The sequence below is a fragment of the Drosophila yakuba genome, chromosome 3L (assembly GCF_016746365.2).
Source record: "Drosophila yakuba strain Tai18E2 chromosome 3L, Prin_Dyak_Tai18E2_2.1, whole genome shotgun sequence".
Lineage (NCBI taxonomy): Eukaryota > Metazoa > Arthropoda > Insecta > Diptera > Drosophilidae > Drosophila > Drosophila yakuba.
The window spans coordinates 5,795,632-5,818,903 of NC_052529.2; the positions used below are offsets into that span (position 1 = coordinate 5,795,632).

Consider the following 23,272-nt stretch of genomic DNA (forward strand, 5'->3'; position numbering starts at 1 on the left):
TCCAATGAAAAGGAAACTTTAAACTCGATGGTCATTCGAGACTTTCCGTGATGGAAAAAAGCAGAGAGCCTTTCGTGACGCAAGAAAAACTTAAATTTGATATTTTATCTAAATGGATTTTCATTTTAACGTAAACTATTGTGTTTCCATGATGGGGAGAGTTCAGAATAATCTAAGTGGTCAGTGGCCATAGAAAATCTTCCATAAATATATGCTATCAATTGAATGAGATAAAATGGCAAAATTTTTCCATTTTCTTATTGTTCGATATATGTGTATACATTTTATTGTTATGACCCAAGCTTGTTGGTCTTTGTTTATTTTTATATATTTCATGCGTTTTGTACACATTATTTGTTCATTTTTTACGCTTTTCAACCGTGTATTTTTATTTACATTTCTTTTTGCTTTATTCTGTTATTATTGTTGCGTTTTATTTCGTTGGATTTGCATTTTTGAGCACGTACAAAGTTCGCACCAACGCTCCAACACACAAGACAGCCAAAAAAAAAAGAAAAAATACGCTTAGCAACCCCCGCGAAGTAAAACGTGGAAAAAGTAGCAACTTGACTAACAAATTGTTCTGTCCGATTCTGCTCCTTTTTTCCTTTGAGCCAGGAAGTTAACACCGCGCGATAAGTGCAAAGCAAAGCGAATACAAATGGGCGGAGGGGGCGGGCGGAGGGGAGGCAGGGAGGGAGGGAAATATGTAAATCCTGAAATTGCCAACAAACCATAAAAAATGCTGCGGCCGAAAAGACATAAAACAGATGAGCCAGGCGAAAGCGAAGGAAAGCCCCGAAAATTCTTAAAAGATGAAGATGAGCCAGTTGCAAAGTGGCACTGAGAAAAATTATTGAGTTATCCCAAAAAAATTTTTTTAGTTATCTTTATAATAGATTTTGTTAAGTCATAAGCAGAGCATTCTTTTTATACATAGAGCATTGCTATTTAAATTCCGTTCTTAATATTCCACCTTTGAATTTCTTTCTGTGTATGTCTAAGCGGGTGGCTGGGCGGTGGGGTCGCCGGAGAGGATGCTTCAGCTGTTTAAGGACATGTGCCGAGGTGAGAGTTCACAATTCTCCGCTCACGTTCAGCATCTTTGCCTCTTTTATTCCCTCTTATTTGCTTCTCTGCTTATTTTTTTTTACAACTTTTACTTTGTTACTGAAATAAAACAAAGAACAAAGTGAGGTTTTTGGGGGTGCTGTGTGGCGGAGTGGGTGGCGAAATAATCCCCTAAGGCCCTGGGCCAGGTTAACGATGTTGTCTGCTCGCCCTGTTTCTGGGGCGTGGGCGGTGAGAAGAGAGGAAAAGGATATATAGAGACGAGGAGAAGGAGGAGAAGGAAGGAATAAGAAATAGCAGGAGGGTGCAATGACTGCAACTTGTTCGCAGAGAAAGTTCCTTGAAGCTGTTAAGAAATTTCATTGTTGCCCATTTTCAAGGGTTGTTTTCATGTCTCACATTGCCTTCTTTATTCTCCTCTTCCTTTTCGGCGACACAAAGGACAAAGCGGAGCCAGCGAGAAGGGGTGCCACCAAAAAATGCCAAAAAATAAAGTTGCCCTCTTTATCGCACAACCAAACACCACCACTATTGCAATCAGCCCAAATAAAGGCTTAACCTTGGACTTCACAAGCTCAACCGGCGCTTCGACCTTAAGGCGTGGCAAAAAGGGGCGGCTGCATGTTGGTGGCATAAGGGAGGAGGCAGACTTAATCAGTCGTTGCCTCGTCGCTTTCATATCGGAATGTGTTCCTTGAATGGGACAAAATTACACTGGAAAAATGCTGGTTGGAGTTTAAATAATTGAAGAAATTGTAAAAAATTCGGATGAACGCTGCTTCTGCTTATAAATATATGCAAAGTAAATTATATTTCTGAGGACTTTTTTAGTATTTTAAAGAGCTTGAAGAGCTTTTAACTAATTGTCAGTTTACGAGCCTGTATTCCCCTTATTTTTTTCTGTGCAGGAATGAAGTGTGTGGAGCGATTGTAGCGTATACAATCGTGCATGGCACTACCAGCTCACACTCAAACAAACAGATACTCACAGCAATGAATCAAATGAGTCGAGGGCTGACTAATTCAAAAGCAGCGCTACTTTATATGATAAGCGCTAACTAGTTGCAGAGAGAATCAAGAAAAAACTGTTGTAAAATGTCATATGTTTTTCAATAAAAAAAAATTTGTTTTGTAGTATGACTTCAAATATTGCATTTCTCAGCCATAATATATTTTGACAAAAATAAAATTTAAAATCCAATTAATTTTTGGACATTACAGATCAACAGAGTAGATTATTGCCCAGTAATAACAAATAAGTGAGAAATGCAATTTCCGTTGCAAACCATTTTTTTTTTCTCAGTTATTACATACGTCACAATGAAAACTAAACAAAAACAAACAGAAATGTAGACGAATAATTCCCAAAGGGAAATGGAAATCAGCTGACTTTTGAGTTTTCTGCCTCTCTTTTTCCATTTCGCTGAATGAACTTTATCTTGACGTTTGGCATTTGTCACTTCATTTGGTGTTTTTTTTATGGATTTTTGAGCAAACAAAAAAATAGTCTAAAAGCGGCTAACCTTTAATCGTTGGCGAATAAATTCTACAAAAATCTTGACACACACGCAAAAAGCTTATTTAATTATACACGCAACAAAGAGAGAAAAAGAAATGAGAGAGGAAACCGAAAAAAATTGTGTTTTAATTTTGAAATGTTCGAACAAACAAACAGACATTGAACTTTAACGCAAATTTCGTCTGTGTGTGTGGGCGCTTTATATTTCTGTCTTCTCTTTTGTTATTAAGTTGAGTATGTGTCTAATTTAATATTAATTTGCCAGGGGCAGTTTGATTTTATTTACTTTTTGCTGTCGGCTTCTTTAGCTGCTTCTTCCTTTTCTTCGGCTTCTGCTTCTTTACTCTTTTCTAGGAACACGCACACTGGCACACCGGCAAAAACACACACGCACACACACTGGTGTGTTTACAAACTTTTGCGACGTTTTCAAGTGCGACGTCGACAGCGACGTTGGCTTTAACTATTTCGTTCTCCGCTTCCTCTCGCTGTTCGTTGGACTTTTTTTGCCAACGCTTTAATAACTTTCTATTGCTATTTTTATATATTTTTGAAGCACACGCACACAATCACACACGTACGTGCCGCTCTCTTTCTGGTTATAATTTAACAATTTTGCTATAAATTATAATATTATTTTTTATTTTTGTTTCGTTTTGTTCGTCAGCTTTAAGCTTACGCACACACACAATCACTTGGCGACACACACGTAAAACGAACGATGCAAAAGAGACGGTAACTACAGTTATAGTTGTTTTTGTTGCGAGAGCAGCTGATCTCAAAACGACGGGAGGAAGTAAGTGGGAGGAGAGAGTACTGCCTCTTTTTTACTGGAGAAATGGACAAACTCTGGGAACTGCGAACTGCGAACTAACCGAGGCAAAAATTGAGAAGCGAGCTGAAAGCGGAATTCAAACAACGCAGCGTCGACGGCGACGCTGGCAGAGGCAGCGCCGCATAAGGCATGCGCACAGAGCGTAAGAGAGAGCGCGCCTAATGAATGAATGAACGAGGCGGAATGCGGGAAGAGCGCAGAGAGCGGCAATGGCAAATAGTTGTAGAAAAGCGCCGGCAAGCGGAACTCCACACTCTTTCTCACTCTCTCTTTCCACCCACACCCCTAGTTCACCGGAAAAAGAAAATTCGTATGCGGCGGGGGTGTATTTTTCCCCAAATCGAGTGTGTGCAAAACGGCAAAACGCCAGAGCCAGAGAGAGAGAGAAAGAACTGACGTCAACGTCTGAGTCAGTGCTGCCTCTGTCGGCGCCTCTGCCGGCGTCGCAAAGCGCCACCACCCAAAAAAAATGCGAGAAGAAGCAGAACAAACACACACAAAATTTGCACAGTGGAACAGAAATCGAACTTGTGGCAAAACTATTACTTCATTCATCATTAGACGGGCGCGTTTCGCTCTCTCACTTGGTTTGCCAATTTTGGTACTCCCCTTCTTAGCTTTTTTTTCTGTAATTTACTTAGTTGGCAAAAAAATATAGCGAGGTACAGTTAAATGCCCGAAAATAGATAATACCTAAAGTACCTGTGTTTGGTAAAGTACCTCATTTTCTAAAAAAATATTTGGATATGCACAAGCAACATCGAAATATGTACGAGATAATAAAAGACATCTTTATCAACCAAAAAAGCCATGTATTTATGGCCTACTTTACTGATCATCCACTGTAGAGATAAGTAGTTTTTAACAAGTGGTTTTCCTTTTGGCTTTTTGGCACCGTGAGAACAGAAATTGAGCACTGCGGCTGTCTGGCATCCACTGTCTTCTATTAGCCCGGTCCCGAATTTTCCAACACCCCCCAACTGAAAAGTCACCAGCTGATGGGCAGGTCGTCAATTTCTGTCGCCCTCTCATTTTTTGGCGGCTTTTGGGCCGAATTTTGTTTGTTTGCTCGTAAAAATAAATCATCAACCGTGGAGAAAAAACTATTAAATTGGCACCATCGCACCACGAAGAACATAAAAAAAAATTTTATTATGACCACCTGTCTGCCTTGGAATCACTCATTTTTCACAATTTATTATTGAGCCACAACTTTAGAGTGATTTGAAAAGACAAATAAAAATAAGTGTTGAGTTGAAGGAATCCCCTTGTTCGCCTTAAGCTTTTGGCTAACCCACTTTTTATAATAGTGAAAAATTTAACATTGTTTTCAACTCACGAAGTTTTAGACAAAAACCAGTTTATATGTACACACAATGTAGATGGGTCGTTCATACTGGAATTGCCCATAACTCACAGCGAATGAATCTTTGACTTTTTGAGAATGCTTCCACTGGCTGATTGACAATTACTTAATTGATAAATTGGAAAAAAACACGGGGTAGGAATTTCCATAGAGGTAATTACAAGTGACCGGATCTGTCGTGTTCTATGAAAACCATAAGGTAAATATGAATAAAAATTGAGAAAAAAATATAATAGAATTCTAAGGTTGGTTCTAAATTCCAATACCATATTTCTACAAATGCATAAACCATTACCCAATTTACCTTCATCCATGAATCATCAATGTCATATTATTTCTTTTCATTCAAATTTACGATATGAACATCTAACAAAGCATCAAATCATGCAAAAAGTCTTCGATAAAGATGTGCAAAAAATGCCAATGAAACAAAAGAAACGAGTTAAAGAAAGCAATTTCAATGGAGAATAGCAATTTTATGGCTTACATTTTATTCGCGTTAAGAAGGGGATGGGGGAGTGCGAATATCAGCTGATAAAAAGCAAAACGCGTTGGCAAAAAAGAAAATCGTGTATGTGGGTTAACAGGAATAGGGGAGAAGCAGAGGGGCGGAGGGACTCGCGGAAGATGAGGGAACCAACCATGATAATAGCAAGACAAACGAAACAGAGTGAGAGAAACAATATTAAAGAGCGAGAGGGCGATAGGCGGGGGAATTTTCAATTGAAAACGAACGCGTATAAATGCGCCCATATGGAAAAGGCACCCACACACTCACGCATGGGTGTGTGTGTTGAGGAAAATTGCGACTTTGCCTGCCTTTTTATCGGCTTGCGGCATCTCCCCTCCTACTCTTCTGCCCTTCCTGCATTTTCATGCTGGTTGCTCTACGTCTCGCAGTCGACGTCAACGTCAACGTAGAAACAGCGGGGTGTGAATGCGGCAAAAAAAATACACTCGCATGGGATAGGTACGCACAGCTGCGGGCACAATAATAGAATGGCAGATTACATGACACGAGGTGTCAAACATGGGAGGCACCCAACGTAAATTATTCAAAGTATCTACATAACTTTTAAAAACCAATATTATTCGAGTTGGTCATAACTAACGTTATCCTGAAAAAATATCATGTGTGTTTTTGACATGTTTTTCATTACTGTTCTTTGTTTGCAGCACTATTGTGATGACCGCAATTGTTAATATTAAATACATTATCAACGGCGTCGCGATTACAGTAATAGCAGCGACGCCGGCAGAAGCATCCTCCCTCTATCTCTATCTCCCTCTAGCCAGTGACGCAGGCAGCATCTTCTGTGCGGCTGGTTTTTCTTCTTCTTCTTGTTCTAATAGCATTTACTGTTTGTTCAACTGTTATGCGAGTTGGACTCCAAGTTGTTTTTTTTTTGTTTTTTTTTTTGTTGTTATTGGACTGTTGCTCTCGTGCGTTTCTAGTTTTCCATGGGTCCAACTTTTACTGCCATCCTTTATCTCCCATTCTCCGTTTACCATCTCCGCTTCCCCTTACAATATCCATTGACATTGCTATTCTCTTATTTTATCGCATCTTGATTATACACTGTTATTAATAAATGGTTAAAACAAAGTAATGGAAACAGATGAACAGATGAAAATGTTCTAAAATGTTAGTTCTTTGTGATTTCAGAGCTTTTCCAGTTTCAGATTAAAATTTTAATTAAAAGTACTTTATCCAATAAACTTATAATTCCGAGTGTATTTCTTATGGGGTGCATTTACTTCTTCTGCCTCGTTTCATTCCATTTTCATTAACATTCGTTTGCAGGTCGTCAAGAAATTAAATGCTCATTATTTGGCCTTTTTTCCCAGCCATTCTTATTGTTTCCTCCTCGCATTTATGGTTTATTCATCATGCACGTTCGTTTTTCTTATCAGTCAAACTACTTTTGGCCTCTTCTTTGCTGCCTCCCTTCCTCTTTTCCTATTCTCTTGCCAGCAACTGCTGCCGACGTCGTCATCTGCGCCGGCAGCGACGCCGGCAGCGGCAGAGACGTCAGCAGCATCAACGCAACCATCACTTTGCGGCACTTCTGTCGCTGACTGACCGATTGACCATCCAAAACTGACTAAACACTAAGCCCCAAAAAGTCCCCACCCACCCAAATCACCACCACTCGTTCCACAAAATACTCACCACCCACAAACACGTACTAAAACACGCTTATAACGGTGGTAAAAATAATGGTACATATAACGCTCATAAACATGTTGCAATTATTGGCAATAATGGAGCTAAATTAGTCGTCTTTTGGTATATGGAAACAATATGTTGATTAAAAAGGATCTCCTATTCAAATGCCGCTTTAAGCATGTTCTAAGATAATTACCCGCAGCACTATCAATGAATAAGTGATAGATATATGTATGGGTATATCACTTCAACATATGGTGAAAACTATAAACTATTATCGATATTTCAGAGATTTGTAGTTCTTTTGATATACATACATATGTAAGTATGTAGATACGGGAACATTATGTCGGCCGTTTGGGTTTTTAATTGAATCCTGAACTGATCTCAAAACGATTAGTTATTATTCTAAGTTGAAAATTTGTAGGACCAAATACGACACTAAACCTTGTGACTGGACCTATTAAGGTGACCTCTTCTGTGCTGGGCAAACATTTTTATTGCATGTCGCCTGTCAATCGCTGGCAATTGTTGTTGTCAACGCAGCAGCAGCAGCGCAAAAATAATCGCAGCAGGAAATAAATATAAATGTGTATCGAAATAAATAAGTAAATATGTGCGAAAAAAAATTCGAGTTCGGAATGGTAGGAGAGGGGGGTGGAAGGGGGCATATTAAGGATGGGAAAAGGGAGACTGTGTGTAGGCTGGTGGAAGTGCACGATAAAAGCTTTAACGTTAATGACCAAGCTCGTATTTGCGAAGCCATATTTATCAGCACACATTCTTCTTTTTTCCCATCAATTGGGGGCTTTCCACGCTCACTGTGGGGCAGATCGAATAAATATCAATCAAATATTCGAAGATATTGTAAGTAAAAAATGTATCGCAAATTCCACACAATTTGTTATCCATTTTTTCGTTTTCCGAGTATTCCATATTTCTTGCTATCGATCTCAGAATTTTTTAGATAATTTTTAGGTTCCTTTCGAGTTTTCTCATGCGAAAAACAACTAAATGTAGCCAAAACTGGCGATTTTCAGGCTTTATATTAAGTCGGTCACTTTTGATCAAAAGATTTCATTGTTCTTACCAATTGGCTGAAAATTAATGATTTCTCATTATTTTTCATTAAATAGAAAATGTTACTAAATAAATATGTGCAACAAGTTAGTTTTTGGTGGGCGTCTCTTATCGATTATGGATTTCTGTTTGCGTTTGGGTTATTTTTAGGAAATATGTGATAAGAGCGAACTTTAGATAAACACGCCAAGGGTAAACAGATTTACCGCCATTAATGGGAAATTACGAAGCAAATTGTAGGCGTCGACACTCAGAAGATAAAATAGAAAAGGGTTTTGCGGAATCACAAAATCACAAAAAGTTTAATTCAGCCTTGACGCTGACTTTGTGAGCTTTGAATTTGCCAGGACAATCCTGCGGTAATACTTGGCCATTAAGCAGGCAATCCGTAGGGCTTTTCCAGCCGGCTTTTCTCAAAAGCCCCTGCCCTCTTCCACCAACCTCACATCCCTCACAAAAGCACTAAGCCACCTTAAGACGGAGCCGAGCAAGAATGTATCCATCATAATCTCATTATCCCGACTCCAGGCGAACATTTCTTGAGCACAAAAAATGGGTAGGAACTCTTCGCAAGTCACGGCAAAATATGCAAAGCAGAATATTCGGCATAGCTAAAATGAGAACAGTGGCGTACTCCTCAGTTTTAAAGCAAGCCATCCATCCATCCACAAATTCCATTTCATAATCCCTCTTAAAAACTCCTTGCTGCCACGCCCCAAAATGTCGGAGGGGGGCTAGTGATGTTCCAAGTGCAAAATGTGAATAAAATACCTGAATTGCTAAGAAATAAGCGAAATTGCATTAAGTGCAGCTGTTGTAGTGGGGGCATAACCTCCACAAAAGGGGGGTTTCGAAGCCACTGAATTGTGAGAAAATCTGGGGATTTCCGCTGGGTCGGTGTGGCCAGCAATTTCAAGGTTATACAAGAGATGGAAATTAGTTTAGTTATGCAGTGATGGCAGAGGATTTGCACTGGAAGGTTAAAATAACGAACAAAAAAGCAGCGCTTAACCTTTTCTCAAATTCAATGAATTTGCAAAGCTGTCAAAAAAATCACCAGCATTTTAAAAGCAGTTATAAAGCTGACGTAAAGTCTGCAATATAAGTAACTCCAATGACTTTAACTGCATACCTTTTAGAAGTTATTTTTAAACCTTTGGAAACTGCCAAACAAACTGATAGCTTTAAGTGCATTTCGCACTGACTTTTGACTAACTGCATCACGATTACGAGGGTATTGTTTCTAACAGCTGCGTTTGTGTTTGTGACATCCTGTTGGATGCGTGTGTGCGTTTTGTGTCTCTGTGTGCGTGTTGTCCATTTTAATGACAAACATAACCATGAAAACATGAGCATTAATGGACAGCCATCCATAATGGACATTAACTGCTGGACGGAATGCGTGGGGCGGGGGGGTGGCCAACAATTGGTTGACATTTGAAGTCATGTCTCGGACTAAATTAGACAGTCGACCCCCAAAAACCCCACACTTACTGCGCAACTGACCCCAACCCCCCACCCCACATAAATTGTATGTAATCGGTAATATATAATTTCAATGTATGAACGAAATTGGGCAACTGAGCCGAGGATTTGTCCGAGTCTCGAACTGTGGGCATGCATAAAATTGATATCTTAATGGTTGGGATGGGTGTGCCAACGAAAGCATTCAATGTTCAGGTTAATTTGGTGCGTGCTCAACCCACCGTTAAGGGAGTTATCTTTCGGGGAATGGGTGCCCAACTGCAGATGAATCCTAATGGAGTGAGAACAGTTGATGGACGGAAGTCAACACAATGGGCTACAGCATATTGGAACACAACGTTTATAATTTATGCTCGAAATTGCAGTTTTAATGCATGAACATAATCTAAAATCGTTACAATAGTATTTTATGAAAAGTTTTTAATTAATTTCATCACTTCAATCCCTAAAATCCGCTGAAATGAACATATTCAATGCCAGCACCAATGAAAATGCAGCTATCTCTCCATAAACGATATGAAAATCCGCTCTAACTAATTCAATCAAGGAACGCTTTTATCTACTCAAACGACACCCAGGGAAAAATGTAAAAAAAATTCTCTGGAAAAGCCATTAAATCGAGCTCACATCGACTCATTAATCGCTCATTAAAACGATTCCCAGCCAGACAGAAAGAGAAAGAAAGAGCGGAAAAGCGGGGAGCCAACTGCACCCAAAAGAATCATAAATCATTGCTGAAATTTTCATAAATTTAATGAACATTAAGTGTGCCCCAAGGCTTGAGCGTGTGAAGCGCAGCGGGGGCGGGGGCAATCGTTACATGACTTCCACTGGACACCAGGACTCCAGGACATCAGTAGATTGAAGGAGGAAAAGAGAGGTCAGAAAGGACCCGAAATGGCAGTCATCAGTCAAGCGTAATTCAATGTAAAGCGATATACCGATATCCACACCCTCTTTTCACATGCGAACTATACAGTACAGGAAAAACATCTTGTTATTAAATGCATAATACACGGATTTGTTTGCTTATTGAAAAGTTATCTTTTAAATACTTCTAAAAGTAAAGTGTTTTCTACTCTTTAAACCACTCTAAAGATTCTGAATGACTTAGCTTTTTTCTGTGTGTAGGGCCACCGCTGTGCCAGTGTGTGTAACTTGAGGCGAGGTGTGGGTGTCATTGGACAAGGGTGGTAAAAAGCGCGGCGGGCAGGTTTGTAATGGAGCCCAGTTTCGGTTGACAGCAAATCTGAATTTGATCACTTGGCAAACATTAAAAGCGCAACACAAGCAGCAGCAGCAGCAGCAGCGGCAGAGGGAAAAAGTGATTTATGAACATCCGTTGGGTGACCAAAAGACCCGATACTAGTCATCCCCTACATGAACCACACATAGCACCACGAATGCCACATAGCCACACCACCACCCCCACTGTGAGTATTTCTTCGCTACCCACGTGATTTCGCTAATGCCATACTTCATGTGCCTCTCCCACACATTTCCACTATGGCATTTTGTGGGCGGGTCGATTTACAAAAAAATTGCATTCTACTCAGCTTGAATTTCACCACAATTAATGAAAGACCACATGAGACAATTTCTAAAGAAATATCTTGAAAGACAGTTTCTGAAGAAATATTTTGAAGCTAAGGTCAGTCTTTAGCCTTTTACTCGTGCTAGTTATTAATAAACTATTCTCAAACACTTTTGACATTCATATTATAACCACTTCCATTAAGATCCTATGAAAAACCCTAAATTATATAAGAAGATACCTATCTATTTGAATGTCAGCAGTCATTTCGAGAACACAAGCTTATAAATAATTGTCTACATCGATATACAGGTATTTATTTATGGTATAGCCAGAAGTAAAAGTTTGCCAATTCAGATCTAAACCTAACCCCAAATCCAGTAAAAACAAAGAGTGCTGGCTTGTGGGCTGTCTTTTAAAATTATTGACATTACTCGTTGTACCGCCTGTTATGCCAACTTTTCTAATTTCTAAACAAGCCTCAGAGAGCAACAAAAGCGTAGACAAGGAGCAAAAAATAAAAGTTTATCAACGCGTAAATTGGCCATGTCCATGAGGAAACATGGTTGAGTGGCTAAAATGGTGGGGGGTTGGGGGCTTTATAGCGCGGGCTTTGGCCTTTTGACTAACGGGAATGCCACTTAACGAATCACACAGTATCAGGCGCCTTCCGCCCACTTTTCTTCGCTTTTCCAGCTACCCCGCCTGTCACTTGGCTTTCATCTTCCCGACTGGTTTGGTTGCTTGTTTTCCGCCCGCGCCATTTCTCGTCCTGCCATTTTTTGGAGCTTTCCTCCCCATTTCCTTGCCATTTTTTTTTCGCTGCCTTTTTCGGGTTAAACTCTCGACAGACGACGTTTTTTTGTTTTTTTTTTTCCTTCGACTTGTTAAAAGTGTCAATTTTCGCTATACCAGCGTGCGTGGTGGGTGGTTTTGGGATGGAAAACTGTTGGGTGGTGGGGCGTAAACTGTTTGTTTATGCTCACATGTCGGTGGGTTGGAGGTTCTGGGACATGTCGCGGCTTATTGTGTTACACAGGAGCTGCTACTCCTGCTGCTGCTGCTCCTTCTCGGAGTCCTTCCACTGATCCTGCCAGCCGAGACCGCCTCCCATCGTATCCTGCTGACAGCCTCCACCAAATTGCCAATTAAAATGTGCGACAAGTGGGTGGGAAACACTGAGCGGAAGCATTTTCCACCCATTCTCGTCTCGCTTTATTCCTCTTTTTTTTTTTTTTTGTGTTAGTTAACTTTGAGCCGATTATAGCCGTGTGGCAGCGTGGCCTAAGTGCAGGGCAAACAAAGTGATTTGAGCTTTGTCTGCCCCCTTTAGGCCCCCCCTTTTCAGGGGGGGGGGGGGACTTTAACTTTTGGCTTTGCAAAAGGGAAGCGAGGGAGTAGAAGTGCGTCCCCTCATAGTTAAAGGATACAAATCCTCGTTGAATAATTAAACAGCAAATTGCAGCAGGACAAAAGGGAACAAGTGGCGGCGGCCTATCCCCAACTGGGTTTTTTAACCCCCAACTTACCTCTTTCTTGGCGTTTTTTTTTTTGTTCTTGTTTACCTCATAAAAATTCTTTTGAAACTTACCTGCAAAAAAAGAGAAAGAGAGAGAGAGCAGAATAAGTAAAGGGTGAGCCGATTGGTGATAACATTTGGTTGGAAACAAAGGGATCAAAGGGCTTGTGACATTATTATCACTCGAATCCCGAGAGTTCTAAAACTTTTCAACACACCCAAATCAAGTAAGCTCTAAGTGACACTAAGTTTTTAAATCGAATTGAACTTTGAGCGCTGCCTTTTGACAGTCTTACCCTTGTTAGTCAACAAATTATTGGCTATTTTTAATGCGATTTCAGTGAAACTTACAGGTGAGTGGCATTCTTTGTCATTAAAGTTTGAAAACACATATGGTGATATTGCTGTTAAAGCAATCTAGATAGATTGCTTATTATATTTCCTTACATGAATATCGTTTGCCCCCTTTTATCTACACCCATTTATTCCATATCACATTCAATCCATCCATCTAGTGCTAACAATCGTTTTGACTTTGCTCTAACGTAATTGGCATCTTTCAAGAAATCGTGTTCAGTTCATTTATAAAACTCGAGCTCCTTGCAAAAAAAATCCAACAATTTGTCAAAAAAAAACTGATAGAATCCCTTACAAAACCTTCTGAACACAAAAATCCCAAAACAAAAACCACAAACAAAGGCCTTTCGAAGTGGGGTGAACAACTTGGTCCAATTTCGCATGAAAAACAATAAAAAAGAGCAAGAAACGTGTAAACTTCGTTGAAGTTCTCTATTCCACTCAGATAGAAATGCAAATATTGATGGATAGGCTGTGCCACTGGCAGCGGCAGCCTGGAAATTCATAGACAGAGATTGATGATTGATAGTGTCACACATAAATATTAACAATTCATGGCGCACACAAGCTGCCAAAAAAACAGATCAGAAAGCCCCAAAAACTTTTTGCTAAAAGCTTAGGAAAAGAAGAGGAGCGCCAAGCAAAACGCAAACAAGAGCATAGCAAAATAAACGAATCCCACGCAAAAGTCATGGAATATTAATGAAGCCCAACAACTCGGAAACTTTTACGGTCAACGTGTTGAGACCCCTTGAAAGGTGCAACACAACGGAGATTTCAATCCCCAAATTCTGTGCGGTTGCATAAATGAAATCACTGCGACAATAGATGCTGCAAAAGGTGTGAGGTGCAAAAGGCTACTGAGTTGCTGGTCACTCTTCAGGTGAACAAAAAAAACGCAACGTTGCATGCAATGCAGGGCCTAAAAAGTGTGGAAAGAACTGCAGAAATAAACAATGGGATTTTTGAAATAGAAAATTTGAAAAGGAAATCATGTTTGTTTCTCACTTTATCCTAGAATTTTTGTAACTTGGTTGTGAAAACCTCGAATATCACAACGTTATAGAGAGAACTTTACTTCTATACTTATTTTTATTTGTTTTTATGCTTCACTGTATCTATACTATAGTATATTTAACTATTATAGTATAAGCTTGCACTCCGAGTTAAAGAGCATAGAATTTATTATAGCCAAACCTACCAGTTCTTCGTCTATACACTTTTTTTTTTTGGATTATTTTCTGTTTCTTTTTCATTTGCATTTCAGTCACGTTTGACATTCATATTTGTTTGGGAATTATGTTTTGTTGCACACCCGGAGCAGAAAACCAGAAGGGAGCTGATTTTGGGGGCCTGCAGGTGGGAAGAATTCCGGGAAGGATTGCGTGTGCCATGGGTATTACCATTGTTGCTGCTGTTGTCGCTGCAGTTTCTCGTTTAACTTTGTTGACACTTCGTTTGATGAAGTGCGCTCTGTGCTCCGCTGCCAATTCTCTTGGCACTCCCCCTCAGAACCCCCAGGCCAGCCACCCAGCGTGCCCCCAGATTGCCGGGTTTTGTACCCCCTTTTGGAGCCCCGGAACTGGCATAATTGAATATGTCTTCATTTCACGTTTCTTGAGTTTCCTCGACTATTTTCCATCTGCGTTCAAGCTTGTTTTGAATTTCCCGGGCTGCGGAAGAGAGAAAAGCTGCCATCGATTGGGGAATTGAGAAAATTGAAAACGAGACGCATGATTGGGGGGTGTGAGGGGGGACCTCAAGTATAAACGCGTTTGGCAGCTGATTGTGAACTATAATGATAATTGAAGTGGAATGAAAAATATAGCAGAAGCGGGTTAAAACGCATCAAAAGCAGACACAACGTCTTGAGAAATATGAAAATTTTCACACCCCAATGCAAAATGTCGTTGGTGGAAAGACTAAGGAAATTGCAAGTGAAGTTGATCAAAATTGAAATGTATGTGACGGAATTAAAAGGAAAACAACACCTGCTTGATAAGATATTTCCAAGATGACGAAGATGTGCAGCTGAAGGCTAAGTTTTCAGGAACTTTTCTTTTAAAACCAACAGTTCAATTAAACACTGACTAAAAGCTGACTGACTTAAAATTTAATACATTTATAAGTGCTACAATAAAATACGATTTCCATTGTAAGGAACTCGCTTTGCAAAACAACCTCAACCACTTACCGCACTTCAAAAAAACAATAAAGTACCAGACATTAAACTTCAATTTGGCCTGAAACACTGAAAATGTTACAGACACAAACAAAAAGGATGTCCTGCCGGCAAGAAGAAGATAAGAAGCAGAAGAAGACAAGACCGGAAGTAGTAGAAGAAATTGGGGAGAAAGGAGTGCCGGAAGAACTTGCATTTTATGCATTAATTCAAAAATCGTGTTCAGTTGAGAGAGCAAACCGCAGTAAGTCCTCATGCTCCATTCCATCTCGAACCACTTCCCCCACTTTCTTCACTTTATCCCCACCGAAAAACCCGCAGGACCCAAGGAGAACCCTTCGCAGAAGTTGGCAACTCTGTCTGGGGTTGCCGCACATGTGTTGTTGTGCAAGTGTGTGCGTGGAAATGCAACCAAGCGTGGTCAAAAGTTCCTTAGGCCGCCTCTTTCTCACCAAAATGTTCCCTTCCATATACCTCACTGTTTTTTATTGCTCCCATACCTCTAGGCTGTTTTTACACCTGGCGCAAAACTTGAAGAACTTCCCAAAAACTTAAACTTTAAGTTGAGGAGTTTAAAAAAAGAGGGAAATTCAAAAAAAAATTAATAGAAGAAGATGGCGGTAGTAAGACAGAGTCTGAAGAATGGGTAGAAAGAAGAGCCAAGTTTGTGTGAAGAATAGCATGAAAAAAGTTTATCCCAAGCACGCAACTTGAATATTATGTGCAAAAATATTTGCGACGAATTAAGAAGTAAAAGAAGATTGCCAAAAAAAAGCAATGAAGAAAGTGTAATAGGAGTAGAAAGTTCAAGGAGTTTGAAGACAGAGTGAGATACCAGAAGAGCGCATATTTTAGTATGTATGCTGACTGAGTAAAAACGGAACCGGAAATAAGAGGAAGCACCTCAGACTAGGAAAATTGTTCCTAAATAACTAAAAATACATAGATGTGGATGGAAAACTGATGTTAAGAAAAATCGAAGAAAATTATGGACAATGCATAAAGACTTTCTAAATATTCGTATAGTACTTCATATACGTTTCTAATAGAATATTTTATTAATGATAAACTAAAAAACCAATGGATTTATTGACTATTTTAAATTTTTTTTGGTTTAAATGAAATATGCTTCAAAAAAGTTTTCCCCAAAGAGAGAGTACCAAAATATGTTTTGGAAACACAGCTAATGGCAGACAGGAGCATGCCACCAAGAGGAGGCGGCAAAAGGACATGGATTGGAGAAGAAGAAGCAATTGCACAGGAATCCAGAAGTGACAGACTGGAGGTTCAGGACTGCGCGACGTGTCAGCTGCTTTTTTTTTTGCCATGTCCTTGCCTTTAGCTCCTAGTTTTTTTTCTGTTATTTTCGTTGTAGCTGGTGTTCCCGAGTTTTTGCTGTAAATATCATTAAGTCCGCGTACGTGCCAAATGGCAGTTTAATTATGGCAAGGAGTCGGCACCAAAGCCATTCCAAAAAACCCAAGCAAACTCCGGAGGAAGAACTCCATTACCGCGAAGTTTGGGGAGTATTTTGCAATTAAAATAGATATAACATTAAAACCGCCAGCTTTTTCGTTTTTTCTATGCCGAAAAAACTATCAAAAAAGAACAATAAAAAAGTCAAAAATTTCATTTGGCTGCGTTTTAATGAGCAGCAGATGGGAAAGAGGGGAATTGCGGGGCAGGATGTTACGGGGCATAGGTGTGAATTATTAGAGCCAAAGTTAATGAAGCTGTGAAGTGAAGCGATAGATGGGAAAAAAGAAGAGATGAAAAATCAGGCTACGTAGAAGGGGAGAAATTTGAAAGAAAAGTTCCTGTTTGACAAGCTGATTAGATGTCAAAAAAAAGTGCTAATTACAAAAGTCGGGGTTGAAGAAGTTAGTAGGATTACTTGCTTAAGTTTGCAATGAAATTTAAAATAAGTAAGTACAACCATTTCCAGGCTGCGGTAAAACATGATTTTTATATACTCTTACACCGAAAAGACTATTTTTCAGAAACTGCTTAAATGAATGGTGTAATTTGCCAAATTAGTTAAGAATAGAGAGCTCTTCAGCTTACTTAACTTTTCTGTACTTTTTTTTGCCAGTTCCACATAAATTATTATCATTCTTTTTCTGACTCCACGTGCAGTCCCCATTCTCATTTGCCCCTCTGTGGAAGTTGAAGTGTTTCCATCGCAGTTTTCCCTTGACATTTCAAGGGTTCTCCTGGTGCATTTGGAAAAAGTTTTTCTTGGAACACACAACGCCCACTGTTCTTTTTCTCACCATTGCACTTTTGCTGGCAAACTCCTTGCAACTATTATTATCAACTATTATTTTGTCTAGTTAACTGTTCGAAAAAGAGGAGCTTGATGTTGCCACACTTTGGGGCAGGCACTTCAGCCCCTCCCCCCTCTCTTACCCAAATGCCAGTATCCCCGCGACACAAACATATACTTGAAATCCCCCTTTCCTTTGCGGCTGTTGCCCAATTTGCGTAAACATTTATTACGCACTCCAAGGGAAACTTTTCTCGAATAATTTTCTCTCAACTATTCTGGTAAGCTTTTGGGGGGTTTGGCCACGCGGGTGGTGTGAGTTAAATGGGGGCAGGTCTAACTGCTGGTGGGCGTGGCCATTATCCTGTGCATAATTTTATGATGATAATTAATTTCATGTTTGCCACTGCAGCAAAATGAGTCCTGCGGCTAATCGGTGTGCAAATGTACAATTGTTTGCAAAATGACTTCGAAACTATTTAGTCGCGTTTTCTACCTGAATTCATAACATATTTTAATGGTGTAAATAGAATTTGGCTTGAATTACTACTAATAATTTTATTTAAAGAGGTCTAGGAATAACCGCACTATTCTTAGCTAAAGAAATGTATTGTCCTTAAAAATCTGTCGCCTCTAACAAGAAACTTCAAAGAAAAGAGGAGGAGATTTCAGTGCACAGCCATTTTCTTTCCCATTTTGCGGTTACAACTTGTCGGGTTTTTGTCTTTTGATTTCAGCTGTCGCCATCGCCACCAAATTTGCCGTCGCCCCAACCCTTTTTGTCTCGTAAATTTAACCCCCAAAACTTTCTTCAAGATCTCCCTTAGTTATCTGCCGATTTTCCCCCTGGTCTTCTACCTAATCGCCCTTGGTACTTTAACCACTTCAATCTGCGATTTATCCCCGAACTCAAGTTTGCTGCTCGCCATTTTTGCATTTTGCCTCCTGTTTTTTATTCAGGCACACCCACTTGGCCCCCACTTTTTCATGCATCGAGTTTTATCGCTCAATGCTCATTATTCGCTGTTGTTGTTTTTGCCAACTATTTTCGAAGTAATTCCCTGAGTTTTGTTGTTCGATTTTACTTGCCGCCAACACAAAGTTTCTCCAGGCAATTTTTCCGCCTTGGGCGTTGGTTTTTTGCTGACTAGGGTTAGCTCTTGATTTTCTTAGGATGTTCTTATTTTTGCCTTTGCCCAATTTTTTTTTCTTTTTATTGTTATTGTATTGGCCACAACTGTTGCCACAATTTGAACTTTGTTTGCTGTGGCTTTCATTCCTGATTCCCTTTTCCTTGATTGGAAATATTTTGCGTTTATTTGCATGTTTTGGGACCAGAAGGATTTAGCGAAAGGGAATTGCTAGAAATATTTATATAATTTTTAATGATTTTTTTTTACTTTTTGATGACCGTTAACTTTTGAGGCCAAAAGTTAAGGGCTGCATAAAAAAGGGCATAAAAAATCTAATGAAAAGAAGGTAAATAAAAAGTCTAGAGCCCTTAGCAACGTTTATTGAGTCGGGACTAAAATGTGGGGATTTTATAAGGGCTGGCAAACAATCGTTATTACTTGATATCGAATGTGTTTTTATGAATTTATTTCTCGTTATTTCCAATGAGATCTGAGATATAATTTGCATGCTTTCGATGTCAATGCTTTCAATGTGCTATTGAGCTATTATTTGCCACCTCTTTATTTCATTCTACGAATATATCTGCTATTTACGTATAAAATCTTACCCAATAATAGTCCACAGGTTGGTTTAGAAAACTTACCTAAAAAGAGAAGAAAAATACAAATATTATAATCACTTGCACAAATACGTAAATTTTTATTAGCTTTAGCACAACTTGACTTTCTCGAGAATTCTTAAAGCCAATAAGCACTTGCTGTGAATGTAAATAGAATAAACATAAATCACTTTCAATCACCATAGTGAAAATAAATATTATCCAAACAAGCTAAATCAATTTAATCTCTCGATTGAGTCTGACCGGCTTTTCCCCCCAATAACCCCCCTTTTTTCTCCCTTTAAACCCACTTTTGAATGTCTGAGGGTGTGCAAACAATTTGTACCCTTCACCTGTGCGAAAACAGCTGGTACAAGTAGTACTGAGAATGAGGCACTCGGGAACTTGGGAACTCGAGCTCACTTTTTCACATCCCACACATGTATGGCTAACATATGGCAGAAGAAAGCAGCTCGGGAAGCTTTAAATTATATCAAAGATTTACTTGTCGAGGCAAGAAAAAGCCAGGCAAGAGACACGCCAAGGAAAAGTCCTTCGAAGGAGTGTCTGTGCAAGATGAAAAATAAATAACAATCACACAAAAATCAATATTGACAATGGAAGGGTGGGCGGCGAGGCGATTTAATGGCCGTCTGGCTGCTAAAAAAAAAAAGAAGTCAAGAACAAAAACCAAACAAGTAGGCGTGGCACTTGGGCCATATGTTGACCCGTTGCTAAACTTACCCGGAAAATATATTAACAAAAGATGGCAAAAAGCGACACTACACACAACTTTTTTAATCAAGTGTCAGCTGAAATCGAAAATTTGTACTTTACACTTCGTTTTCGTTTTCCTTTTTTTTGGTTGCAGGCAGCCTGATGACAAGTTTATTTGTTATTTGGCCGATTTCCTGAACAGCTGTTGCACACCCTCACACAGATACTCGCGCACACACACAAACACACAGACGAGAACGCACACACACAGCGATGGAACGTGGTGAATATGGTTTTTGTTGCCTGGTTTTTAGCGCACGCACATTCAGCTCGAAACGATGTCGGATGCTGACTGAGAGCCAAGTTGGCAAAAAGTGTCCGAGACCAACCGACCGCCATGATTGAAAGCCGGCTGTGTGGCAGCAAAAAGTTCTCCTGGGAATGGGATGTTATACAGGGTGGCCATGTATATATGTATATATATATATTTGTATGTACATATATACTATGTAGGGTGGGGGATAGGCAACTGGACACAACCTGTTGAGCAACAAGGACGAGAAACGAGACGAATTGGGACGAGTAGAGTCGAGTCGAAGCGAGTCGAGTAGAAATCGAATGGAGATGGCAATGACAATGTCATTGAAAAAGACTTTGTCCTCTGCATTCGACCATGAAAGAAGGGGTGGTTTTTGGGGTTAACAAAAAAGGGGGCGGGGCAACTGGCGTAACTCCCTAAAAAATATGGAGCTTCGACAGCCCACGCCCAAAGGAATCCAATAGAATGGGCCGGGGAGCTTGGTTAAGCGAACGAAATGAGTGGCGCAGACAATGCCAACTGTCATCGGAATATCAATTCCTTTCTTTTTTTTTTCTACTGAGTTCTCTGTTTTCGAACGGATATGAAGCTGACAGTCAATTAATAAACGTTCGACACTTGGCCGCCAGAGGGCGTTAGCCATGTTCTTTGCTGCCTTTCACTTTCTTCTGCTTTCTCCACATTCTTTGTGTGTGCGGTTTTTTTCTCTGCGTGGGTGGCATTTGCGTCAGAGTTTCCTCGTAATTAACATTCTGTAAAAAGTTTTCCCTCTTCCACCGCATTTTTCTGGGAAATAGCAAAAAAATGGCTTCGAGGAGCAGCTGTTTTGAGTTTAACAGGTGCCTGGCTTCATTGAAATTTTTATGAGGGAATATACTTACATAACAATAAATTGCTTTAAAGTTAAGCTTGTTGTTCTATACCCAATTGATTGATTCAAAATATTTTCTTAAAATTGTAAGAAAGATTTTTACATTTTAAAAGGGGTAATCGAGTTTAACCGTACACCAGATCTATGAAAGCTGGAAGAACTGCAAGTCGTTCATAGAGTGTTTGCTTATCATTGTATTTTTTTTTTGTTTTTTTCGGAATTTTCATTTCAGCCCGTAAGCTGTACTATTTTCCATCTAAAACGCATCCATCATTTCCGGCTTAGTCAGTAACAGCTGCCCTCATAAACGAGTCGCACATTTGTCACACATTTTAATCTAATTAGTGCTCCCCTTGGAACTCGCCACCACCCCAAAAATTTCCTTGCCAAAAACATGCAAATCAAACAAAAAAAGTTGCCAAATTTCTCTTTTTCTCTCTCCTGGCACTTTTACTCCCCAAACACTCGTTATCATTAGCTAACAACATGACAAAGGCAACAAAAAACAACTATTCCCAAAACATATGTCAAATAATAAAATAAAAACCAATCAGCAACAGCTGCAGGGCATTAACAAAGTGAGAAAGAGACGAGCATTTTACGAGAGGAAAGAGACGGAAAGAACAGAGACAAATGCACAAATTAGTTTGGCCAAATGAGCAAAATCAAATTCGCATTGCCAGCCACAAGAAATGTTCCACAGGATATAAAAGAGACACCAAACGGGAAAACTAGGGGAAAATTGGTGTAGGGGGACATTTAGTGGTTGAGAGGAGTCTACAAATGAATCTCCAAGCCACCAAAACATTCCATAGAATTTTATTAAATTTATGTTGATTAGGAAAAACTAGTTTACTTTCAACCAAAATACTATGTGAAATATATATTCGTATATATTTGAGTGATAACTTAAAAAGAATGTATAAACATATGCTGCAGGAAAGAACATCGCACTTAAAATTCTGTGGCGACCTCGAATGAAATATTTTATTTGAAATAAAAGTTCTATATGCCGTTTCATTCCAACAACATTCCCTCTCTTTCTGCGTCCACTCGCTAGGTTCAAATGCTAAAGAATTTTTCGCTTCCGGTTGAAGGCAGAGAAGCGTGGCGAAAATTTTTGCACCGAGCGTTTGTTCTTCGAAATGTCAAGGATACAACAATTACGGTAGCAGCAACAACCACAAGGCCAGTAATCAAGAAGGCTTAGAGGAAGTGGAAGAAGCAGAAACGGATTCAGCAACGGTGGCAAGGACAAAACGGCAACGCTGTCGCCGCCATCGAGAGAATGCTGTAATTAATTATTGTGGCGCACACATTGCGGCATGGTCGAGCATACAAAATGGCTACTTTGTTGACAATTCTTAGGGGGTGTTGCAATGATTGTAAGGAGCGGAAAGTTCAAGAGGTGGTGAGGGGGAGGAGGGGGTATAGCTCTGGGGGATTTGGATGCTTTGCTGTGGAGCAAGCTAGTTTACTGTACAACTAAAGATCGATTGCGACATGCCGAACACAATTGATTACACTTTATTGCCAAGCTGAAATTCAGCTGATAAGTATGCTATACAATTTGTTTGTTTCAGGGATTCCCCCTTCTTATCAAGTAATATTTGTATTGCATACTTATCAGCATATTAAAAGCTGCTTTAAAATCTCCAGAGATCAAAAGTTAGCATGTAATGCAAATTCGTTTATATAATAGTACACACAAACATTGTCAGGATAGCTGGCAAAAAATAGTCAGTCAGAATTAATACACCGTATCACTCGAGTTCATGGGGGTCACATTATGCCGTGCACACGCTGCCAAATATATTACCCCTCACGAAATCTATTGCGGAATGTTTTATTATATTCCTTTCGCTGCCGTTGTTGTTCTTCTATTTATAAATGACAAACGCAGAAATTTTCCCTGCATGGCGCCAAATGCCATCAATCAAACCAACAACAAAATACACGGCATTACGACACAAAACAAAATTCCCCCCCAAAAAAAAAAATGTAAGGTAGACGGCAAAAAATGCAAATACCCAAAAACAGACGACAAATGACAAAAAAAGGGGAAGGCGAATGAAAAAAAAAAAAAAACGAAGGGCAACGAATTCCATGGCGACTGAAGACTGACAAGGAGTTTCAGACCAGAACTTCTCCACTAAGCTCGTGGATTCCAGGACCTTAAGAGTTACATGTTCAGACACCCATACACATACGCATGCACATGACTGGCAGTCTGTAAATTAAAAGCGTTT

The 23,272-nt window shown here is 39.6% G+C and overlaps 1 protein-coding gene across 21 annotated transcripts in view; it reads right to left on the reverse strand.

The window, feature by feature from the left end:
- The window catches only part of LOC6533045 (protein alan shepard), a 125,022-nt gene that overhangs the window by 25,240 nt on the left and 76,510 nt on the right, over window positions 1–23,272 (reverse strand). For 17 of the 21 annotated variants that reach the window (XR_005561358.2, XM_015194303.3, XM_039374993.2 and 14 more), the window contains one exon: window positions 19,126–19,161. The exons of 3 other annotated variants lie outside the window; for them this stretch is intronic. Coding sequence is in view for 16 of the 18 variants with exons in the window: in XM_015194303.3 (XP_015049789.1) it covers window positions 19,126–19,161 (36 nt within the window). In the remaining 2 variants the exon portion in view is untranslated. Of the gene's footprint in view, window positions 1–2,876; window positions 3,463–19,125; window positions 19,162–23,272 lie in introns of those variants that run through there. One more of the 21 variants, XM_015194299.3, reaches the window with a different exon arrangement.